At 42.3% G+C, this 20,248-nt stretch overlaps 1 protein-coding gene across 3 annotated transcripts in view; it reads right to left on the bottom strand.

Moving 5' to 3' along the window:
- DOK6 (docking protein 6) overlaps window positions 1-20,248 on the bottom strand; it is a 437,516-nt gene that overhangs the window by 71,203 nt on the left and 346,065 nt on the right. For all 3 annotated transcript variants that reach the window (XR_006288609.1, XM_037892901.2, XM_037892902.2), the window contains exon 7: window positions 16,217-16,334. Coding sequence is in view for 2 of the 3 variants with exons in the window: in XM_037892901.2 (XP_037748829.1) it covers window positions 16,217-16,334 (118 nt within the window). In the remaining variant the exon portion in view is untranslated. The remainder of the gene's footprint in view (window positions 1-16,216; window positions 16,335-20,248) is intronic.

The raw sequence follows: 20,248 nt of genomic DNA, 5'->3' as shown, positions 1-20,248 counted from the left end.
ATCCAGAGTCGGATGTCTCAGAAAATGGCAGGTGTGAAATCTCTTTAAATGTTAAAATAATGGGTACAAGATTCTCCTACTTTCATACTGTGAAATGCCACACAGGTCTTTGGGGGGGGGAACTATTTTTCCAGTGACTTCATTTAAAAATTCCAGATATCTGACTTTCCTTTTAAAAAAATAATTAAAAAGTTGAGGTGATTTTCTGCACATGTTGCCTTCCTCCCCTCCCCTCAAAAGAAGTAGTCATGCCAGAACTAATAGGGAAATAAAGTAATTCAAAAATTATGTTCAGAGTTGCACCTTTCAGGAGTCTATACAGAGGGAGGGCAGGAAGCCCCACAAGCTGAAGGGCAGGAGAGGGAAGTAGTCCAGGGGAAGAAACCACTAGTTCAAGCAGTTTACTGCTATCTCTAGGGCCTTTGGGCTGGGACCCGGAGTAGAGGGCAGGCCCAGGTCTTTCCCTCTCCCCTCCCCTCCTCTAGGACACTAGTGGGGCAGTTAATACACCAGTTCTGGGGAGAGAAATGGTGCCCTGAACCCTCCCCAAGAAGAGAAAGCGCGAGACCCATCAAAGTAGTGCTGGCAATTTGCCACACGCACATTAAAGAAACTAGTTAAAAATCCATCAGTTGCTTGATTTTTGAAGCAGCCATTCAACACAGAACCATTTTTGTTGCACTTCTTTTTTTTATATATTCAAAATACCCTGAGAAATTGCTAACAGTTAATTACAGCTTAAGTAGTTTCACTAAGGTGACATTCATTGTGAGAAAGAGTATTGCAAACAGGCCTTAAATGAACACAGAACTTTCATATTTGACAGCCTAATAACCTTTTAAATACTTTACAACTTTCTCCCTTGTTTTACATTGTCAACAACTTTTGGAACCTCAGACCTCATCCAGAACGGTTCAGAATGAAAAAAACATGACCTCCCCTCTGAGCTTGTCAATGTTGTGTCTTATGTATGAATCAGGGAGTTATTGGATAGGTTGCATGTGATAATTTCATAGAATGAAGACGCTTAGAGAAATCGGGGATTTTGGTGTAAACACTAATGTATAAAGGAAAAGGGAATATTGATGGTTTTCAGCTATCATGGTGATAAGGGCCATATAGAATAGATAAGAAAGTAATGGGAATTATTCTTCCAAAAAACTTGATTTAAAAACTCAATGGGAAATGGAAAACTGTAAGGATCTGGGGATGAGAAAGTCGGGCAGCTGATGTTCCTACAGAGCTACCGGGAGGCCATGCAGGGGCACAGCCAGAGAGCACTGTGGAAAGTAGGCACCACAGGAAGTACTGCCCAAGAAACCTAGAGTGACAGCACCCTGCGGTCCTCTGGTTGGCCAAGCTCCCAGGAAGTTGTCTGGGCAACCACATAGACTTTGGCCTGCTGCAATGACAGACTTTGCTTGATCTCCTGATCTCTGGTTTCTGATCCAAGCCTGATTCTGACCCTGACTCATGTCTCCCAGTTCCAGCCTGGTACTATTTCTGATCTCTGACCCCAGCTTGATTCTGACCCTGACTCATGTCTCCCTGTTCCAGCCTGGTACTATTTCTGATCTCTGACCCCAGCTTGATTCTGACCCTGACTCTTTCTTATGGGACCTAGCTCTTCTGATTCCTGTAACTCCTGCTCAGTGACTACAGTCCCTGCTGTGCAGACCTCAGTCCAGCTGTGATCACTAGGCCAGACCACCTATACCCCTGTTCCTGACAAAAACAACAAATCAAAAAACTTACAATAAGTCTTGGGGCACAACCACTGTATGTGGAGATTTAAATGACCAAACATTTTAATGTTTCCTGTATATACATTTTCATGAAATGCTTTTAGAAAAAAAACTAATGAAAAATGCACAAAACTAACAATAGATTCATTTATATAGATTTTCAAAGCTTTCAGGAATAGGAGCAAAGATACTGCATAAGATTAAGGAACCTACACACTATAATTTAATAACACTTTGAATAATGTGGATCTTCTGTATACTACTGTACATATTTCTGGTATCCTTTATTTTGACTTCCAGCTTTACGAGGCTTTAGTTTACTGATCTGCAAGTCCTAATTATAGATTCAGAAAAAAAAAATGGCAAGGTGTTTCATCCAGCTGCTGGCAGACAGTGAAACACTACTGAATGTTCCAATTCATATGCTGTAACATTTGATATCAATTGCATTGTTCAGGAACTAAAAGTAAATAGAAAAAGGAATTCTGCACTCAGTTGCTGTGAGTATGAACAAACAATGGAAATTCCAAAATGATGAATGCCCTGCGATTCTTTTTGCATACTTTAATTTGCAGAAAGCTACAGAAGCACAAAGGATTAGTCTAACGCAGGACTAAGCAGGATAATTCAAACAGCTCTAAGTACTTGAATATTCTCTGAATATTTGTAATGAGCTGCCAACTAGCATTCCTTCTACTTTGTAAAGTCTGGGAATTTGTGTAGCTGAAATCATGTGAGTGTGACATTGTCACTTTCTTAGAATTAAAACTTTTAACCTCCATGGGTTTAACTGGCACCAATATCAGCCTTGTTAGCACTGATAAGTGCTTTGCAGTATATTGAAAGAGGAGGGGAGCTCTCGCTTCACTAGCCCAGGAAATAGGGAGCCATGGGAGAGCCTTGCTTCTCCAGGGCAAGGAGAGGTGGGGGAGCTCCCTGCTGCTTTGATCAGAGGAAGTGGAGCCATGATCTCCCTGCTCCCCTTTACAGGGAGTCCCCAGTATACATCTCCCCCTTATCCGTTGTTTCAGATATCCAGTGCTCATCAACTGGGGAACGTGTTCCGATTCATGCTGGTCCTGATCTGCATATCCATCATTTGCACGGAGCATGACTGATGTGAATTGGAACACATTCCCCTACTGTACAGTACAGTACTGTGCTTGTGTCAGCCCGCAAGGCCGCTGATCAACTCCTCCTTCTCCCTCCCAGTGCCTCCTGCCTGCTGCAATCAGCAGTTAGGTGGCATTCAGGAGCCATGCGGGGAAGGGGAAGGAGTGGGGATGAGGCACTCAGAGGAGAGGGCGGAACTGGGTGGGAAGAGGCAGAGCATGGGTGGAGGGGCAGGAAGAGGCGGGGCATGGGTGGAGGGGGGCAGGAAGAGGCGGGGTGGCCCTGTGTACAGTACAGTCCTGTAGCCATCATGAGTGCAAAACACATTCAAAGTGTTAAGACTGGGCTTGTGTCTAAGAGGTAACGTAAGAGTGTAACATTAGAAGTGAAATTAGATGTTATAAAGCATATTGAAAGAGGAGAGCAGGTGGTGTTGGAGAGAAGGCTTTGATTCTTTGACCATGGTATGGTGTTCCAAGAAGGAGGAGTGCTAGGCAGAGACAGGCTCCACCTAACGAAGAGAGGGAAGAGCATCTTCGCAAGCAGGCTGGCTAACCTAGTGAGGAGGGCTTTAAACTAGGTTCACCGGGGGAAGGAGACCAAAGCTCTGAGGTAAGTGGGGAAGTGGGATACCGGGAGGAAGCACAAGCAGGAGCGCGTGAGAGGGGAGGGCTCCTGCCTCATACTGAGAAAGAGGAGCGAGCAGAGGGTTATCTCAAGTGCCTATACACAAATACACGAAGCCTGGGAAACAAGCAGGGAGAACTGGAAGTCCTGGCAAAGTCAAGGAATTATGATGTGATTGGAATAACAGAGACTTGGTGGAATAACTCACATGACTAGAGTACTGTCATGGATGGATATAAACTGTTCAGGAAGGACAGGCAGGGCAGAAAAGGTGGGGGAGTTGCACTGTATGTAAGAGAGCAGTATGACTGCTCAGAGCTCAAGTATGAAACTGCAGAAAAACCTGAGTGTCTCTGGATTAAGTTTAGAAGTGTGAGCAACAAGGGTGATGTCGTGGTGGGAGTCCACTATAGACCACTGGACCAGGGGGATGAGGTGGACAAGGCTTTCTTCCGGCAACTCGCAAAAGTTACTAGATCGCACGCCCTGGTTCTCATGGGAGACTTCAATCACCCTGATATCTGCTGGGAGAGCAATACAGCGGTGCACAGACAATCCAGGAAGTTTTTGGAAAATGTAAGGGACAATTTCCTGGTGCAAGTACTGGAGGAACCAACTAGGGGCAGAGCTCTTCTTGACCTGCTGCTCACAAACCGGGAAGAATTAGTAGGGGAAGCAAAAGTGGATGGGAACCTGGGAGGCAGTGACCATGAGATGGTCGAGTTCAGGATCCTGACACAAGGAAGAAAGGAAAGCAGCAGAATACGGACCCTGGACTTCAGAAAAGCAGACTTTGACTCCCTCAGGGAACTGATGTGCAGGATCCCCTGGGAGAATAACATGAGGGGGAAAAGAGTCCAGGAGAGCTGGCTGTATTTTAAAGAATCCTTATTGACGTTACAGGGACAAACCATCCTGATGTGCAGAAAGAATAGTAAATATGGCAGGCGACCAGCTTGGCTTAACAGTGAAATCCTTGCTAATCTTAAATAAAAAAAGAAGCTTACAAGAAGCGGAAGATTGGACAAATGACCAGGGATGAGTATAAAAATATTGCTCAGGCTTGCAGGAGTGAAATCAGGAAGGCCAAATCACACCTGGAGTTGCAGCTAGCAAGAGATATTAAGAGTAACAAGAAGGGTTTCTTCAGGTATGTTAGCAACAAGAAGAAAGTCAAGGAAAGTGTGGGCCCCTTACTGAATGAGGGAGGCAACCTAGTGACAGAGTATGTGGAAAAAGCTAATGTACTCAAAGCTTTTTTTGCCTCTGTCTTCACGAACAAGGTCAGCTCCCAGACTACTGCACTGGGCAGCACAGCATGGGGAGGAGGTGACCAGCCCTCTGTGGAGAAAGAAGTGGTTCAGGACTATTTAGAAAAGCTGGACATGCACAAGTCCATGGGGCCAGATGTGCTGCATCCGAGAGTGCTAAAGGAGTTGGCGGATGTGATTGCAGAGCCATTGGCCATTATCTTTGAAAACTCATGGCGATCGGGGGAAGTCCCGGATGACTGGAAAAAGGCTAATGTAGTGCCCATCTTTAAAAAAGGGAAGGAGGAGGATCCTGGGAACTACAGGCCAGTCAGCCTCACCTCAGTCCCTGGAAAAATCTATGATACTAAATTTCAGTTCAGTGCAAAATTTCAGTCAAAATGTTAACTTAAACTATATGTTTAAACAGAATATATGACAATTTTTAAATGAAAGACATCTGTGCTGTCAGTTATGTTCTGCTATTTAAAAAAAGTTCAGAACCTGTTGCTCATCTTGAATTATAGTGACTTTGCAAAACAGGTGTAAGCAATCCCAGAATAATAGCAAAGAATGCATTTTTAGCAGGCACACTCTTTGCTATTACACCTATGTCATAAATATAAAGGGAAGGGAAACCACCTTTCTGTATACAGTGCTATAACATCCCTTCTGGCCAGAGGTAAAGTCCTTTTACCTGTAAAGGGTTAAGAAGCTCGGGTAACCTGGCTGGCACCTGACCCAAAATGACCAATGAGGGGACAAGATACTTTAAAATCTGGAGGGGGGAAAAGGCTTTTCTCTGTCTGTGTGATACCTCTGCCAGGAACAGATCAAGGATGCAAGCCCTCCAACTCCAGTAAAGTTAGTAAGTAATCTAGCTAGAAAATGCATTAGGTTTTCTTTGTTTTGGCTTGTGAAATTCGCTGTACTGAAGAAATGTGTATTCCTGTTTTTGTGTCTTTTTGTAACTTAAGGTTTTGCCAAGAGGGATTCTCTATGTTTTGAATCTGACTGCCTGTAAGATTATCTTCCATTCTGATCTTACAGAGTGGTTCTCATCTTTTTTTGTTCTTCTAATAAAGTTCTGTTTTTTAAGAATCTGACTGGGTTTTTTTGGGTCTTAAAAATCCAAGGCTGGTTTGTGCTCATCTTGTTTATTCTCAAGCCTCCCCAGGAAAGGAGGTGTAAGGTCTTGGGGGGGATATTTTGGGGAAATAGGAACTCCAAGTGGTCCTTTCCCTGTTCTTTGTCTAAATCACTTGGTGGTGGCAGCATACTGTTCAAGGAGAAGGCGAAATTTGTGCCTTGGGAAAGTTTTTAACCTAAGCCGGTAAAAATAAGCTTAGGGGGTCTGTCATGCGGGTCCCCACATCTGTACCCTGAAGTTCAGAATGAGGAAGGAAGCCTGACAACCTATATGAAGCATTTTACTTATTTTCATCCAGGTATTAACCAATTAACTTGCTCTTTGCTTTTGAGGGAACTGGATCAAATGCGCTGTGTGGCTGGAAAACACATTTCTCGCCAGCAAGTTAAAGAAGTATGGGCTGGATGAATGGACAAGAAGGAGGATAGAAAGTTGGCTAGATTGTTGGGCTCAACGGGTAGTGATCAATGGCTCCATGTCGAGTTGGCAGCCAGTATCAAGTGGAGTGCCCCAAGGGTTGGTCCTGGGGCTGGTTTTGTTCAATATCTTCATAAATGATCTGGAGGAAGGTGTGGATTGCACCCTCAGCAAGTTTGCAGAGGACACTAAACTGGGAGGAGAGGTAGATATGCTGGAGGGTAGGGATAGGATACAGAGGGACCTAGACAAATTGGAGGATTGGGCCAAAAGAAATCTGATGAGGTTCAACAAGGACAAGTACAGAGTCCTGCACTTAGGACGGAAGAATCCCACGCACCGCTACAGACTAGGGACCAAATGGCTCGGCAGCAGTCCTGCAGAAAAAGACCTAGGGGTTACAGTGGACGAGAAGCTGGATATGAGTCAACAGTGTGCCCTTGTTGCCAAGAAGGCCAATGGCATTTTGGGATGTTTAAGTAGGGGCATTGCCAGCAGATCGAGGGACGTGATCGTTCCCCTCTATTTGACATTGGTGAGGCCTCATCTGGAGTACTGTGTCCAGTTTTGGGCCCCACACTACAAGAAGGATGTGGAAAAATTGGAAAGAGTCCAACGGAGGGCAACAAAAATGATTAGGGGACTGGAACATATGAGTTATGAGGAGAGGCTGAGGGAACTGGGATTGTTTAGTCTGCGGAAGAGAAGAATGAAGGGGGATTTGATAGCTGCTTTCAACTACCTGAAAGGGGGTTCCAAAGAGGATGGCTCTAGACTGTTCTCAGTGGTAGCTGATGACAGAACAAGGAGTAATGGTCTCAAGTTGCAGTGGGGGAGATTTAGGTTGGATATTAGGAAAAACCTTTTCACGAGGAGGGTGGTGAAACACTGGAATGCGTTACCTAGGGAGGTGGTGGAATCTCCTTCCTTAGATATTTTTAAGGTCAGGCTTGACAAAGCCCTGGTTGGGATGATTTAGTTGGGGATTGGTCCTGCTTTGAGCAGGGGGTTGGACTAGATGACCTCCTGAGGTCCCTTCCAACCCTGATATTCTATGATTCTATGATTTGGTGAAAATGCACAATACTCAGAACCAGAGAAAATATACAGTCTTGGAAAATATGGCTTCTGTTGATAAAATCTTTAACTCCCTCAGAAGTAGATTTGAATTCTTGTTCAGGTCACTCGCAATCTGAATTGGAGCTAACATGTACTCTACTGTTGAGACGTCCAGTTGTCACCTCTAAAACTAATATTTAATATATTAGTACAAAACAGATGGAGAAAACCCCCAGGCTTACCATTAATTAGAGTAACACCTGAAGGTGGGAGAAAACATTTTTGTGCCCAGCAGTTAGCAAACCAAATGAAGTGAGCAAACTATAAATTAATTCCTACAAGACTTCTGTTGGCTATTAACTTATGTTGCTTAAAATTACTTAGTTTCTCTCCCCACAGAAAATAAATGCCAACATATGAGACTTGTTCTTTACCAAACTATTATTGATCACACCGCAGCCTGGATTAAGAAAACTCAGGATAAAAAATCAGCTGTTTTTTATAGAGAAACCCACATAGAGAAGGGCTGCAATACAATAACAACAGCCTTTAAACCCGTTAGCATCAATGGCCACACCTTGTGCTACTGTTAATAGTAGAGTATCTGCTGAGAAATCCTGGCTAACATTCGTGGGGTTCAGCCCAGGCAATAAGGGGTTCAAGAGCATCTGTCTTGTAACCCTGGAGTCTTATGACTGTACATTCGTGGTCCAGAGCTCTGTCCCCAACAGCCTGCCAGCAGCCCACAAGTCTCAAATTCACCCCACAGTCATCCCAATGCAAGGACCAGTCCCTCTCTCTCTGGACCCTCACAGAGTAAGTGTGAGTTTCATTGTCTTTACAGAGACAGTAAAACATTCCAACCTGTTAGCTTTCTAGAAGCGCACACTTTATTGAATTTACACAGCACTGATGATTTATAATGAAAGTTTATTAACCAAAGAGCAAGGATTAAATTATACCAAGTAAAAGAGATATGGCAGACATGGTTACAAGCAAATGATCATGAAAACACGCAACTAGAAGTTTAAATCTAGCAAGACACCATCTTTGTTCAAGACTGTTTCTCTCCCCCCACATTCTCCTTGCCAGTTTTTTACTGTCCAGTCTGGCTAGGTCCCATCTGAGAGACCAAATCACTTGGTTTCTTTTTCTCCTACAGTTAAAGATAAAGCTGGAGTCTCACTCTATTCCTTATATTCCCAAAGGGATATCTGTGTCTTACAAGTCATGAAGGCCTCCTGGGGATTCAGTCTCCTGTCTCTCTCTGGGGTGCAGGAGCCATGCGAATTCTCTGTCTCTTGAGTTCACGATCAGGAAAACTGTGAGGGATTAGGTCATAGAAACCCCCTTGGGCTACCACCTGATGTGCTGAGACTACCTCTAAGCCCATTTTCCCTGGCAGCTTGGGACTTCAGTGCCCTGCCAGGTTGTTCCAGACACGCTAGCTTGCTACACACACAGACCCAAGTCTCAACCACATCCCCAAAAAGCTGCAGGTTTAACTAAAAACAGCTTAAGAAGTGCTCCTGTCTCCAACACCCAGATACCCAGTTCCCAATGGGATCAAAACCCCAAATAAATCCATTTTACTCTGTATAAAGCTTATACAGGGTAAACTCATAAACTGTTCACCCTCTATAACACTGATAGAGAGATATGCACAGCTGTTTGCTTCCCCAGGTATTAATACTTCCTCTGGGTTAATTAATAAGTAAAAGTGATTTTATTTAATATAAAAAAGTAGGATTTAAGTGGTTCCAAGTAATAACAGACAGAACAAAGTAAGTTACCAAGCAAAATAAAATAAAACATGCAAGTCTAAGCCTAATACAATAGGAAACTAAATGCGGGTAAATCTCACCCTCAGAGATGTTCCAATAAGCTTATTTTACAGACTAGACTTCCTCCTAGTCTGGGTCCAGCAATCCCTTTCAGACATCCCTTGGGTGGCGAGGCTATCTTTTGAGCCAGCTTAAGACAAAATGGAGGGGTTTCCAGGGGCTTGTATAGTTTTTCTCTTGTGGGTGGAAACCTCTCTCCTCTCCTGTGTAAAATCCCCTCCACAAGATGGAGTTTTGTGGTCACCTGGGCAAGTCACAGGTCTATGAATGATTCAGTTTTTTCAGGCCGATGCCATTGTTTACATGTTAGTTTGAATGTTCCCAGGAAAGCTCAGATGTGGATTGGTGTCTCTCAAGGTCCATTGTTAGCTGAGTACTCCCAATTACTTGAATAAACCTTTCACACTATGTTGACCAAATGTACCTTACGTGCTTCCTACAGCAAACACTTTAAATACAAGCGTAGAGCCAATGCTCATAACTTCAGATATAAAAATGATACATGCATATGAATAGGATGACTACATGCAGTAGAACATAACCTTTGCTGACACCACCTCAAGATTTCTTGTTTATCCATTTCGCCAGCCATAACAGGGGATTTGATAGAAGTGATGATAATTAGTACAAATTAAAAAATGAATAAATCCCAAACCATTACCATTTACAGAGCTGAATCCTATCTGCATGTATTTTTAAATAATTTCTTTTGAGTAATTTACCTTGTAGACCAATGATAAAGAAACTGAATGCAATGAACAAGACAAACGAAGAGCACCCTGCAGTAAGCCTATTTATTTATTATATTCACATTTTTAAAGCATCAAACATCACAGTATCTAGGCACCAAATATCAACTTAGACACCGAAGTAGCATTTTCTCAACCCACAGTTCCATTTTATCTTCCCTCTGATTAAAAGTAGCCATTGGGGTTAGTGAGAAGGCATGGGCTATACACTGTCATCAGTATGTTGTTGACACACAGCTTTCTGTCTCCACCTCATCAGTACCTGCCCAAACAATCAATTGCATTACTTGGTGTACGGGTGAACTTGGTACATGGATTAGGGCTAAATGGCTGAGATTCCAAACCAGATAAGATTGGTGTGATGTTGGTTGCTTGGACGAAGCAAGCAGAAGAGATTTCAGGGATAATATCTGAACCTCAATGGGTTACGTGAATTCACAACTGGGCACACTTCTAGTTTCCACCTTAATATTAGGTAGTAGCAATAGTCAACTGGTAGATCAGCATTCTCCCCATCCCAACTACAAAGGCTGTAAGTTGGCATATTTACTTCCATGAGTAAAGCGGTCAAAACCTGACGTTCTGCTGTGCTATCAGCTCTTGCTTTTTTTGTGCCTTACATTTTCTATAGAAATGAATAGCACTCCCTATTTGTGAAAAAGTATAAGTGAATCTGAGTCTCACTACTGTACATATTCCAAATCAGCATATGGTGAGAAAGAGTTAAGTGTTTTTTTTCCTTTCTTTGCTGTTTGCTTTAATTGTGTTACGTGAAAATGTTGTAAACATGAAATTTTATGTCTAGATTTTAATGGAAGGTCTGATCTGGATTATTAACATGCTAACTTTAGAAACAGCCACTATAATTTGAAAGGCAATAGGTATAGATTGGGGTCTTTTATTTATATCTGTGCATCATAATACAGACCTGCTCCTCCTGAGTGTAAGTTGACCCTAAGGCTAATATTCTTAAAGAGTTCTTACACATTAGCTAGATTGAGGACCTTTGCATTTATATTTTACAGGCTGGTCTGGCTTCAAGAATTCTTTGAAACAAAATTATGAAGAAAAGAAAGTTTCCATCTGAGCTGGTGCAAAGGGAATGGAAATTAGAGAGTCAAATTTCTATTTTGTGGCAAATTTCAACATTTTTAAAATGGTTTTTGTTCCAAACAAAGTGGTCAGTGTTACATACTAACCCTCATCTATTCATCTTACTACAGATAGGCAAGTTCTAAAATATGTCTATCATGTTTTAGTGGAATACATAAATCTACAATTTTTCATAAAGTAGAATTTCTGCAGTTTTAAAGATACATATACTGGTATACCATATTTTAAAATATTTTCTCCTGTGAAACCAGTTATGCATATTATCATTATTATTATATTCCATATACCTAGCCTTATTTCCTACATTTTTGTTACACTAACCCTATACTAGCAAAGCTGCTGTTTCAGAAACACAAGATGTGGCACAATGTTTCATAAAATTGTCTCACTGTCAATGTCTCATATATTTGTCTCACAAGACAAACACCATAACATTGTCCTGTCAAAAATAGCTAATATTGTAAAATATTTCCCCCCAAAACATAACTGAACATAACGAGAAGAGCTGTAATATCTGAATGCATATACATTTTATTTATATTTATTATTATACGAATATAATGAAATATCTACAATATGGTGAAGGTCATGCAAGCAATACATTATTAAGATCTTTTTCACAATCAACTCCACAATACCTTTTGGTTAGCACAATGATGTGAATGTCCAGATGGCCAGGTAAACAGACAAAAAACACTCAGAAAGATACTGGCTGTTAAACACCATTCTGTTATCGGTCACAATTAATTTTGTTTTGTTTTTCAGGATTTGCACAGAATTACCCTGTCATGTGAAGAATGCTGTAAATATAAAACACCCACCTTTGCTACATCTATGTAGTAACCTCTATATTTGCATGTGTTTGTAGGACATCTATGACATCTTTGTTGTCTATAAATTTTTAGCCATGAAGTCCTGGGATATTTTCTAAACCAGGAATGAGTCTCTAATACAAAACTCAGAAGTTGCATCAACTGCCTGATTAGAAAGTTATTCTGCTTTATTTGCCCTTCTTTGATAAGGCAAGAAAAGAAAAAAATGTTTTATCCTGTTAATAATGCTTACATTATGGGTTGAATTCAGGACTTACAAACACACGCTTTAGTGTACAGATGTTTTCTCTTCTGCAATCTTTGCAGGAGCCTCCCACCTGCTGGGTTTAATTTATATGATGATTTAAAAAACAAAACAAAACAGCCCAGGTCTTTCATCAAGGTACTGCACTGCACCAGTTTTCATGAAAAAGTGTAAAATATTTTCTCAGGCAAGATATTTCAGCCACCCTGCAATATCTAACCTCTACCTCTGGCTGTAAATTGATAGTGCACATGCACATATCTCATTAAGAGATAAGCCAGGTAAAACTGTTAAACCCTGATCAAATTACACAAAGGGACAGATAGCATGTAGATTTTTGTTTTATTTTTCAGTTTGAATGAAAACATTATTCTTATTTATGTGTTAAATTTTAAAATACATAAAGAGCCTGTACCATTGAAGGGCAAATCACCTGCCTCTCCACTTAACTTAAAGGGAAGTTACTCATCGTTGGTATTATTCATCATTATTAATAATTTTTGTTATTGTAGCACTTGGAAGTCTCAAACAAAATCAAGGCCCAACTGTTCTAGATGTTGTTCAAACACATAATAAGAGACTGTAACCTCTTTGAGGAGGATCTATCTAAATACACAAGACAAAAGGCATGAGAAGAACCAGAAGCACAAAGAGATACATAGACTTGCTCCAGGTCTCACACAGCAGGTCATTTGCACAGCTGCAATAGAACTCAGGTCCCTGCAGTCCCAGTACAGGTCCTAACCACTAAAATACACTGCCTTCCTCATCATGTCTCAGAATTAGACCCCTATTTAGTCAAGCCAAGGGCAGAACATTTGTCTCTAGTTATAAGCATATTCACCAAAAATCACTGATATTCTAAGGCAGAGGTGGGCAAACTATGGCTCGCGGGCCACATCCAGCCCACAGGACCATCCTGCCCAGCCCCTGAGCTCCTGGCCCAGGAGGCTAGTCCCCGGCCCCTCCTGCTGTTCCCCATCCCCCGCAACCAAGCCGCCGTTCACTCGGCGGGGCTGTACGCTCATGCAGGGCAGCGCGGCAGCGTGTCTGGCTCTGGCCAGGTGGCACGGCAGCCAGACATGCTGCTCTGACCAGCATGGTAAGGGGCCGGGGCCAGCGGTTGGATAAGGGGTAGGGAGTCCCAGGAGGCAGTCAGGGGACAGGGAGCAGTTGGATGGGGCGGAGGTTCTGGGGGTGGTGGTCAGGGGATGGGGAATGGGGGGGGTGGGATGGGGCAGAGGTTTGGGGGGAGCAGTCAGGGGACGGGGAGTGGGGGGGGGGTTGAGAGGGGGTGGGGTCTTGGGGGGCAGTTAGGGGAGGGAGTCCCGGGAGGCGGTGGTCAGGGGACAAGGAGCAGGGGGCGGTTGGATGGGGTGGAGGTTCGGGGTGGTCAGGGGATGGGGAACAGGAGGCGGTTGGATAGGGCAGAGGTTCTGAGTAGGGCAGTCAGGGGATGGGGAGCGGGGTGGGGGGGTTAGATAGGGGGTGGGGTCCCGGGGGGCAGTTAGGGGCAGGGGTCCTGGGAGGGGGCAGTCAGGGGACAAGGAGCAGGATGGAGTTGGATGGGTCGGGGGTCCTCAGGGGGGCAGTCAGGGGGCGGGAAGTGGGAGGGGGCAAATAGGGGGCAGGGGCCAGGCTGTTTGGGGAGGCACAGCCTTCCCTACCCGGCCCTCCATACAGTTTTGCACCCCGATGTAGCCCTCAGGCCAAAAAGTTTGCCCACTCTTGTTCTAAGGGTTTTAATTTTAGACTTGAAACTCATACATCAGTTTTATGCAGATTTAATCAGACACCCTGAAACTAGCTTCCAGAATACATAGGAACATAAGAATGGACATACTGGGTCTGATCAATGGTTCATCTAGCTCAGTATCTTGTCTTCTGACAGTAGCCCATGCAGAGGCTTCAAAGGGAATGAACAGAACAGGGAAATTATGTGGTGATCCATCCCCTGTCATCCACTCCCAGCTTCTGGCAGTCAGAGGTTTAGGGATAGCCAGAGTATGGGGTTGCATCCCTGACTATCTTGGCTAGTAGCCATGGATGTACCTATCCTCCATGAACTCATTTAATTATTTTTTTGAACCCAGTTATGCTTTTGGCATTCGCAACATTCCCCTGGCAACAAGTTCCACAGGTTGACTGCATTGTGGGAAGAAGTACTTCCTTATGTTTATTTTAAACAATGCTCTCGAGTTGCAGTGGGAGAGGTCTAGGTTGGATATTAGGAAAAACTATTTCACTAGAAGGGTTGTGAAGCACTGGAATGGGTTACTTAGGGAGGTGATGGAATCTCCATCCTTAGAGGTTTTTAAGGCCTGGCTTGACAAAGCCCTGGCTGGGATGATTTAGTTGGGGTTGGTCCTGCTTTGAGCAAGGGGTTGGACTAGATGACCTCCTGAGCTCTCTTCCAAACCGAATCTTCTATTATTCTAAACCGGCTGCCTCTTAATTTCATTGGATGACCATTGGTTCTTGTGTTATCTAAAGGAGTAAATAATACTTCCTTATTCACTTTCTCCACACCATGATTTTACAGACTTCTATCATATCCCCCATCAATCATCTCTTTTCTAAGATGAACAGACCCTGTCTTTTTAACTCGCCTCATATGAAAGTTGTTCTATGCCCCTAATCATTTTTATTGCCCTTCTCTGTACTTTTTTCCAGTTCTAATATAACTTTTCTTAAATGGGGTGACCAGAACGGCACACAGTGTTCAAGATGTGGGTGTACAATGGATTTACATAGTGGTTTTATAATATTTCTGTCTTATTATCTATCAATGGTTCCTAACATTCTGTTAGCATTTTGACTGTCAGTGCACACTGAGCAGATGTTTTCAGAGAACTATCCACAATGACTCCAAGATCTCTTTCTTGAGTGGTAACAGCTAATTTAGACCCCATCATTTTGTATGTATAGTCAGGCTTATGTTTTCCAGTGTGCATTACTTTGCATTTATCAACATTGAACTTCATCTGCGACTTTGTTGCAAAGTCACCCAGTTTTGTGAAATCCCTTTTAACTCTTTTCAGTCAGCCCTGGACTTAACTATATTGAGTAATTTTGTATTATCTGAAAACTTTGCCACCTCACAGTTTGTCCCTTTTTCTAGATCATCTATGAATATGTTGAACAGCTCTGGTTCCAGTACAGATCTCTGGGGAGATCCTGCTGTTTACCGCTCTCCATTCTAAAAACTGACCATTTATTCCTACCCATTGTTTCCTATCTTTTAACCTGTTACGTGTTCCATGACTGCCTACTTTGCTTAAGAGCCTTTGGTGAGGGACATTGTCAAAGGCTTTCTGAAGGTCCAAGTATACTATATCCACTGGATTACCCTTCTCCACACGTTTGTTGACATCCTCAAAGAATTCTGATACATTGGCGAGGCATGATTTCCCTTTACAAAAGACATGTTGACTCTTCTCCAACATATCGTGTGCTTCTATGTATGTGAAAATACTTTTCTTTACTATAGTTTCTACCAGTTTGCCTGGTCCTGAAGTTAGGCTCACCAGCTTGCAATTGTCAGGATCATCCCTGGAGCTTTTTTTAAAAGATAGGCATTACATTAGCCCTCCCTCCAGTCATCTGGAACACAGGTTAATTTAAGCAATCAGTTACATACCACAGTTAATAGTTCTGCAATCTAATATTTGAGTTCCTTCAGAACTCTTGGGTGAATATCATTTGGGCCTCCTCATACTCTATCTTATTAGGAAAAGGAGATGCAAGAAAAGCTCTCTGCAGAACACACTATGAAACGGATCCAGATGCCAGACACTCTTTAGGTACTTATAAGTTACATTGTACAGTGTTTTATTCAAATTCCATTGCCAAATTGACTGATGCATGGTGATTCTGGAAGTAATTTTCACCATTAGTTTATCAAAAAATAACTAAAAAAAATTATATTGCAAATCTCAGGAGTTCCTCTATAGTTGGTGACAGTTGATAAATTGAAATGAAGGGAAAACAACCAATGCAAATGATAAGCATGAATTCTGATCAATGTGAGGGAAACTAATGAACATGTCATTTCATTTTTAAAGCTACTTGCCTTGTAAACTGTAGATTTCTCCAACGCTGTTCTGTCGGGTGATGTGATGCCAGTATGCGCTACGGGGAAGTGAGATTGACTTGGATAATGTCATTGGTTCACTCAGACTGGTCTGGAGCTAAAAGACAAAGCAAACATAAGTGGCAAATCATTCACCAACCCATTTGACATGTACATTTCAGTGTTTAAAACTAGAAAAGAGCCATCATTAGAATGTATATTTTACTGAATCATCACAGTTTGTATGTTATGATTTACCTTCTGTGAAGAGCATCAATACTAGAAATGGGTTGCTAGTATTCAGGGGAAAAAATCATAGGTATTCCTAAATAATGGGGTTTACTAGATCATTTTTTTCCTGCTTCTGCCTCTACTTTCCTACAGCTGTTCATGTGGTCGTGCTTGTAATGTTTTGGTCTAATGTCAGTTGTTGCAGTTAGTGTGCAAGTGATTGGGTGGTGTTGGTGGCCTGTGATATATAGGATGTCAGACTAGATGATCTGGTGGTCCCTTCTGGCCTTAAACGCTACAATTCTATGCGTTTGTCATTTTCCTTCCTAAGTATCATACTTAATGCAAAATATCACTTTTGTGTTTATTGGCTGATGTAAGTATCAGAAGTACCTTCTTCTGGAGGCAGTAGTTCAGGGAAAGAGCTACAGTTGTTTTGTTAGTGAGTGCCAATATACACCGTTGTGTAGTAGTCATTTTGATTCCAGATGTCTCTATCTGAAACTACTTTAGCAATTCCTTACTTGGGGATTGTAATCAAAACTGGTCAAATTTATTGTAGCTAATCCCTTTTCCTCCCAGACATCTAATTTATTTCCCTATAAGATCATTCTAACTTAAAGATTCCAGTCAAAAACTTGAGAACTTAAAATTAATAAAAGTTTATAAAGTCTTACCTGGAAATTAACTTAGCAGTAAATGATCTGACAATTACTCTTTGTTTGTACAGTTGCCTAGCACAAGGCAGCCCTGATCCTGACTAGGGAGCAAAGCACTACTGTAGTATAAGTGATAAATAATAACAACAAAAGCTTAAAAATGCAGCCTACTATGCAATAGGAAATTTGTTACCCACCCACATAGAAACAAAATTCTAGTCTGAAAGCAACATTCCAAATTCGTTAGTGATTCATGCCAAGTGCTACCCAATTCCAATCAATGGAATCAGCTTTGAATCTGGCCCATTCTCCCAGAGATGCACCCAGGGATTTAACTAAAAGTGACTTTCTAAAGACACACAGAGGTAAGTAATGGACAAGTTGAGTCACAGATCAGATAAATATTACACAAGTTCATTGAAACCTTAAGATTAAAAAATGCCCCTAAGACAAAAAAGGCAAGAACCACTATTATACCCAAAAGCACAGTTCTGAGAGCAACAGCAGGGCATCTTTTTCTCAGGATCTGTAATTTAATAAGTAAAACATCTTCTGATATTAAGCATTAAGCAGGAAGATGTGTCCCCAGTATTCATATTACTATAGTATGAACTGAACTAGATATCCTTTCAGATGGTTAATACCAAAGAGAATGCAATTCATATTTTATGGAAATATCACCCTCAAGGAAAGAGCACTTTAAAACACATCACCGGTTTTTCATTTAAGGCCTATGCTTAAAATATAAACATGGATCTTTAATTGGTGACAGTAATGCCAATTAATAGCATTAATGAGTCTATAAAGCTAATCTCATTAATTGGCATGCTCTCATTAACCACAGTCCTGACTTCCCCTTATCTTTTTATTTTAAAGAGAACTTTCTGGCCTAATATAAGAGCTAGTCAATGATAGAGTGGATATTTTTAGACACTCATTTTGCACAATATTATTGCAATGATAAAACAGACTGGGAGAAGCTATTAACCGATAGATAAATGGTTACTTTTGAGAAACTTGTTATGTACCAGATTAGGAGTATCTCCAAAGGAAAAATTTGGAACTAGTTTGAGAGAGGAAAAAAGCTATACCTGTATATTATTTTTGATTTATATATAATCATTTATATATGAATCTTCATAACAATATAATGTTTATAATGGTCACCCGCTCCAGCCCTGAAAGGGTTAAAGCCAGCCCTGGGAGAGGGCTGGGGCTGTGAGCAAAGGCTAGGCTGATTGGGGGAAGCAGCCACAGCTGGGCCACGCCCCAATCAGGCCACACCTGGCCCTGTTATAAGGCCTCAGGGTCAGGACTCTCCCTCTAGCTTCAGAGTTTGGGAGCTGAGAGAGCAGGCAACTGAGCAGGGCTGGGGAAAGGCAAGAGGAGCAGGGGAGCTCCTGCCTGGCAACTCCCCAGAGGGTGCAGCCCAGGGGCTAGTCAAAGGCAGCAGGTCCATACCCACCTTTGCCAACAATGAATGGGTTATACACTGCAGTCCACCCCAGTGAGCGGGGGCTAGATGGTGACTGGCAGTAGCCATAGACTGAGGCGAGGTGGGGATAGAGGGTTGGGGGTTCCCCAGGGTGGGGAGACCCAGAGCTGTGGGGTTACTGCAGGGGGCAGAACCCTCCTGTAGAGGGGCACCGGGGTCCGGAAGGGACACGGGGGCCAGTGGCAGGTGAGACACCGGCCTGCAGAGGGCGCTCTGGGGTGGCAGAGCTAATTCCCAGGACAGCTGACAGGAGGCACCGCACCGATGAGTCATTGCCTCACTACAAGGACCCAGGAGTCAAATTTACCAGGAGAGAAGGTACAACACTGTGAATTAACGGTACAAACACACACCTCAGAATAAGACTACTCAGGCTTCTGAAACAGTCCATACTGTCATGATCAGAGGCTTAACACACATACTAATACTAACATAGTCACTCCAGCGCTAGTGAATTCATAACTATCTTTCATGTAGCTCTTTCCACAGACTCTTCCAATCTTCCAGAACCATTTTGCTTTGAGTGTCATACAATTCCATACAATCCATCCTTTAAATTACATTATAAAAAATGAAAAAAAAATAATAAATGGTTTAACAGTCAATATTTTCAGTTAACTTATTATTGGCAAATCTCCTGTGGTTCTTATTCACTTCATCTGTAATTGCTGAGTATGCCCATCTTGTGCAAAATAAAAAATAAAATACATTCTTGCGTTAGATTTCTGAATAGAACTGCATTCAGAACAAATAAACAAGGTAGAGTGACCTAATAATGTCAGGGGAAGAGCAATACAGTTACACACACACACACAGGGAAGTTAATATCAAAATATGCCCAAATTTTCTGCCTGGATAACTGGATGTGTCCAAAGAAAAGACAGAAATTAGGGCTTACAAATAGGACAGAGAATTGGACAGCAGCTTTATGTGGAAAGGCAGACAAATAATCTGTTTTTCTCTTCTCCTTCATTCCTTCTTCCTCTAAGCATTGATCCCTTCAAATTCCTTAACCAATTTAATCAGTTCCTATACCCCTACATTGACACAGTTACACTAGTGCAATTTTTATGTACCCAATGTCTAAGTTTCCTTTAAGAGTATTTTATTAGTCTAGTATCTACTAAGCCCTATTTACTACCTACAGAGTAAATCAACACTAATCAATACCCCCTCTAATGGGTTGTTGCAGGTGCCCTGTTTCTAGAAACAGTATAATGGGCTTGATTCTCCTCTTGCTTTCAACAATGTAGCACCATTAAGTTTCCATCATTGGCAGACAGGCAGAGTCATGTCTACTGTTTTCAGTGATGTTAAAGTCTACAAGGTCCATAATGGCAGAAACAGTATAGATGCATTCAAAAGATTTGCTCTGAGAAATAAACTAGCCTTAATATTAAATAACTAGTTATATGTTCCTATTAAAGCAGGGGTGGGCAACATCTTTGGCCTGAGGGCCACATCTGGGTATGGAAATTGTATGGCGGGCCATGAATGCTCATGAAATTGGGGGTTGGGGTGTGGGAGGGGGTAAGCTTCAGCTGGGGGTGTGGGTTCTGGAATGGGGCTGGGGATGAGGGATTAAGGGTGCAGGTGGGTGCTCCGGCCTGGGACCGAGGGGTTCGGAGGTTGGGAGGGGGATCAGGA

The sequence above is a fragment of the Chelonia mydas genome, chromosome 2 (assembly GCF_015237465.2).
Source record: "Chelonia mydas isolate rCheMyd1 chromosome 2, rCheMyd1.pri.v2, whole genome shotgun sequence".
NCBI classification, from domain to species: domain Eukaryota; kingdom Metazoa; phylum Chordata; order Testudines; family Cheloniidae; genus Chelonia; species Chelonia mydas.
The sequence above is the reverse complement of the archived record's forward strand: the minus strand, read 5'-3'. Positions and strand labels throughout refer to the sequence as shown.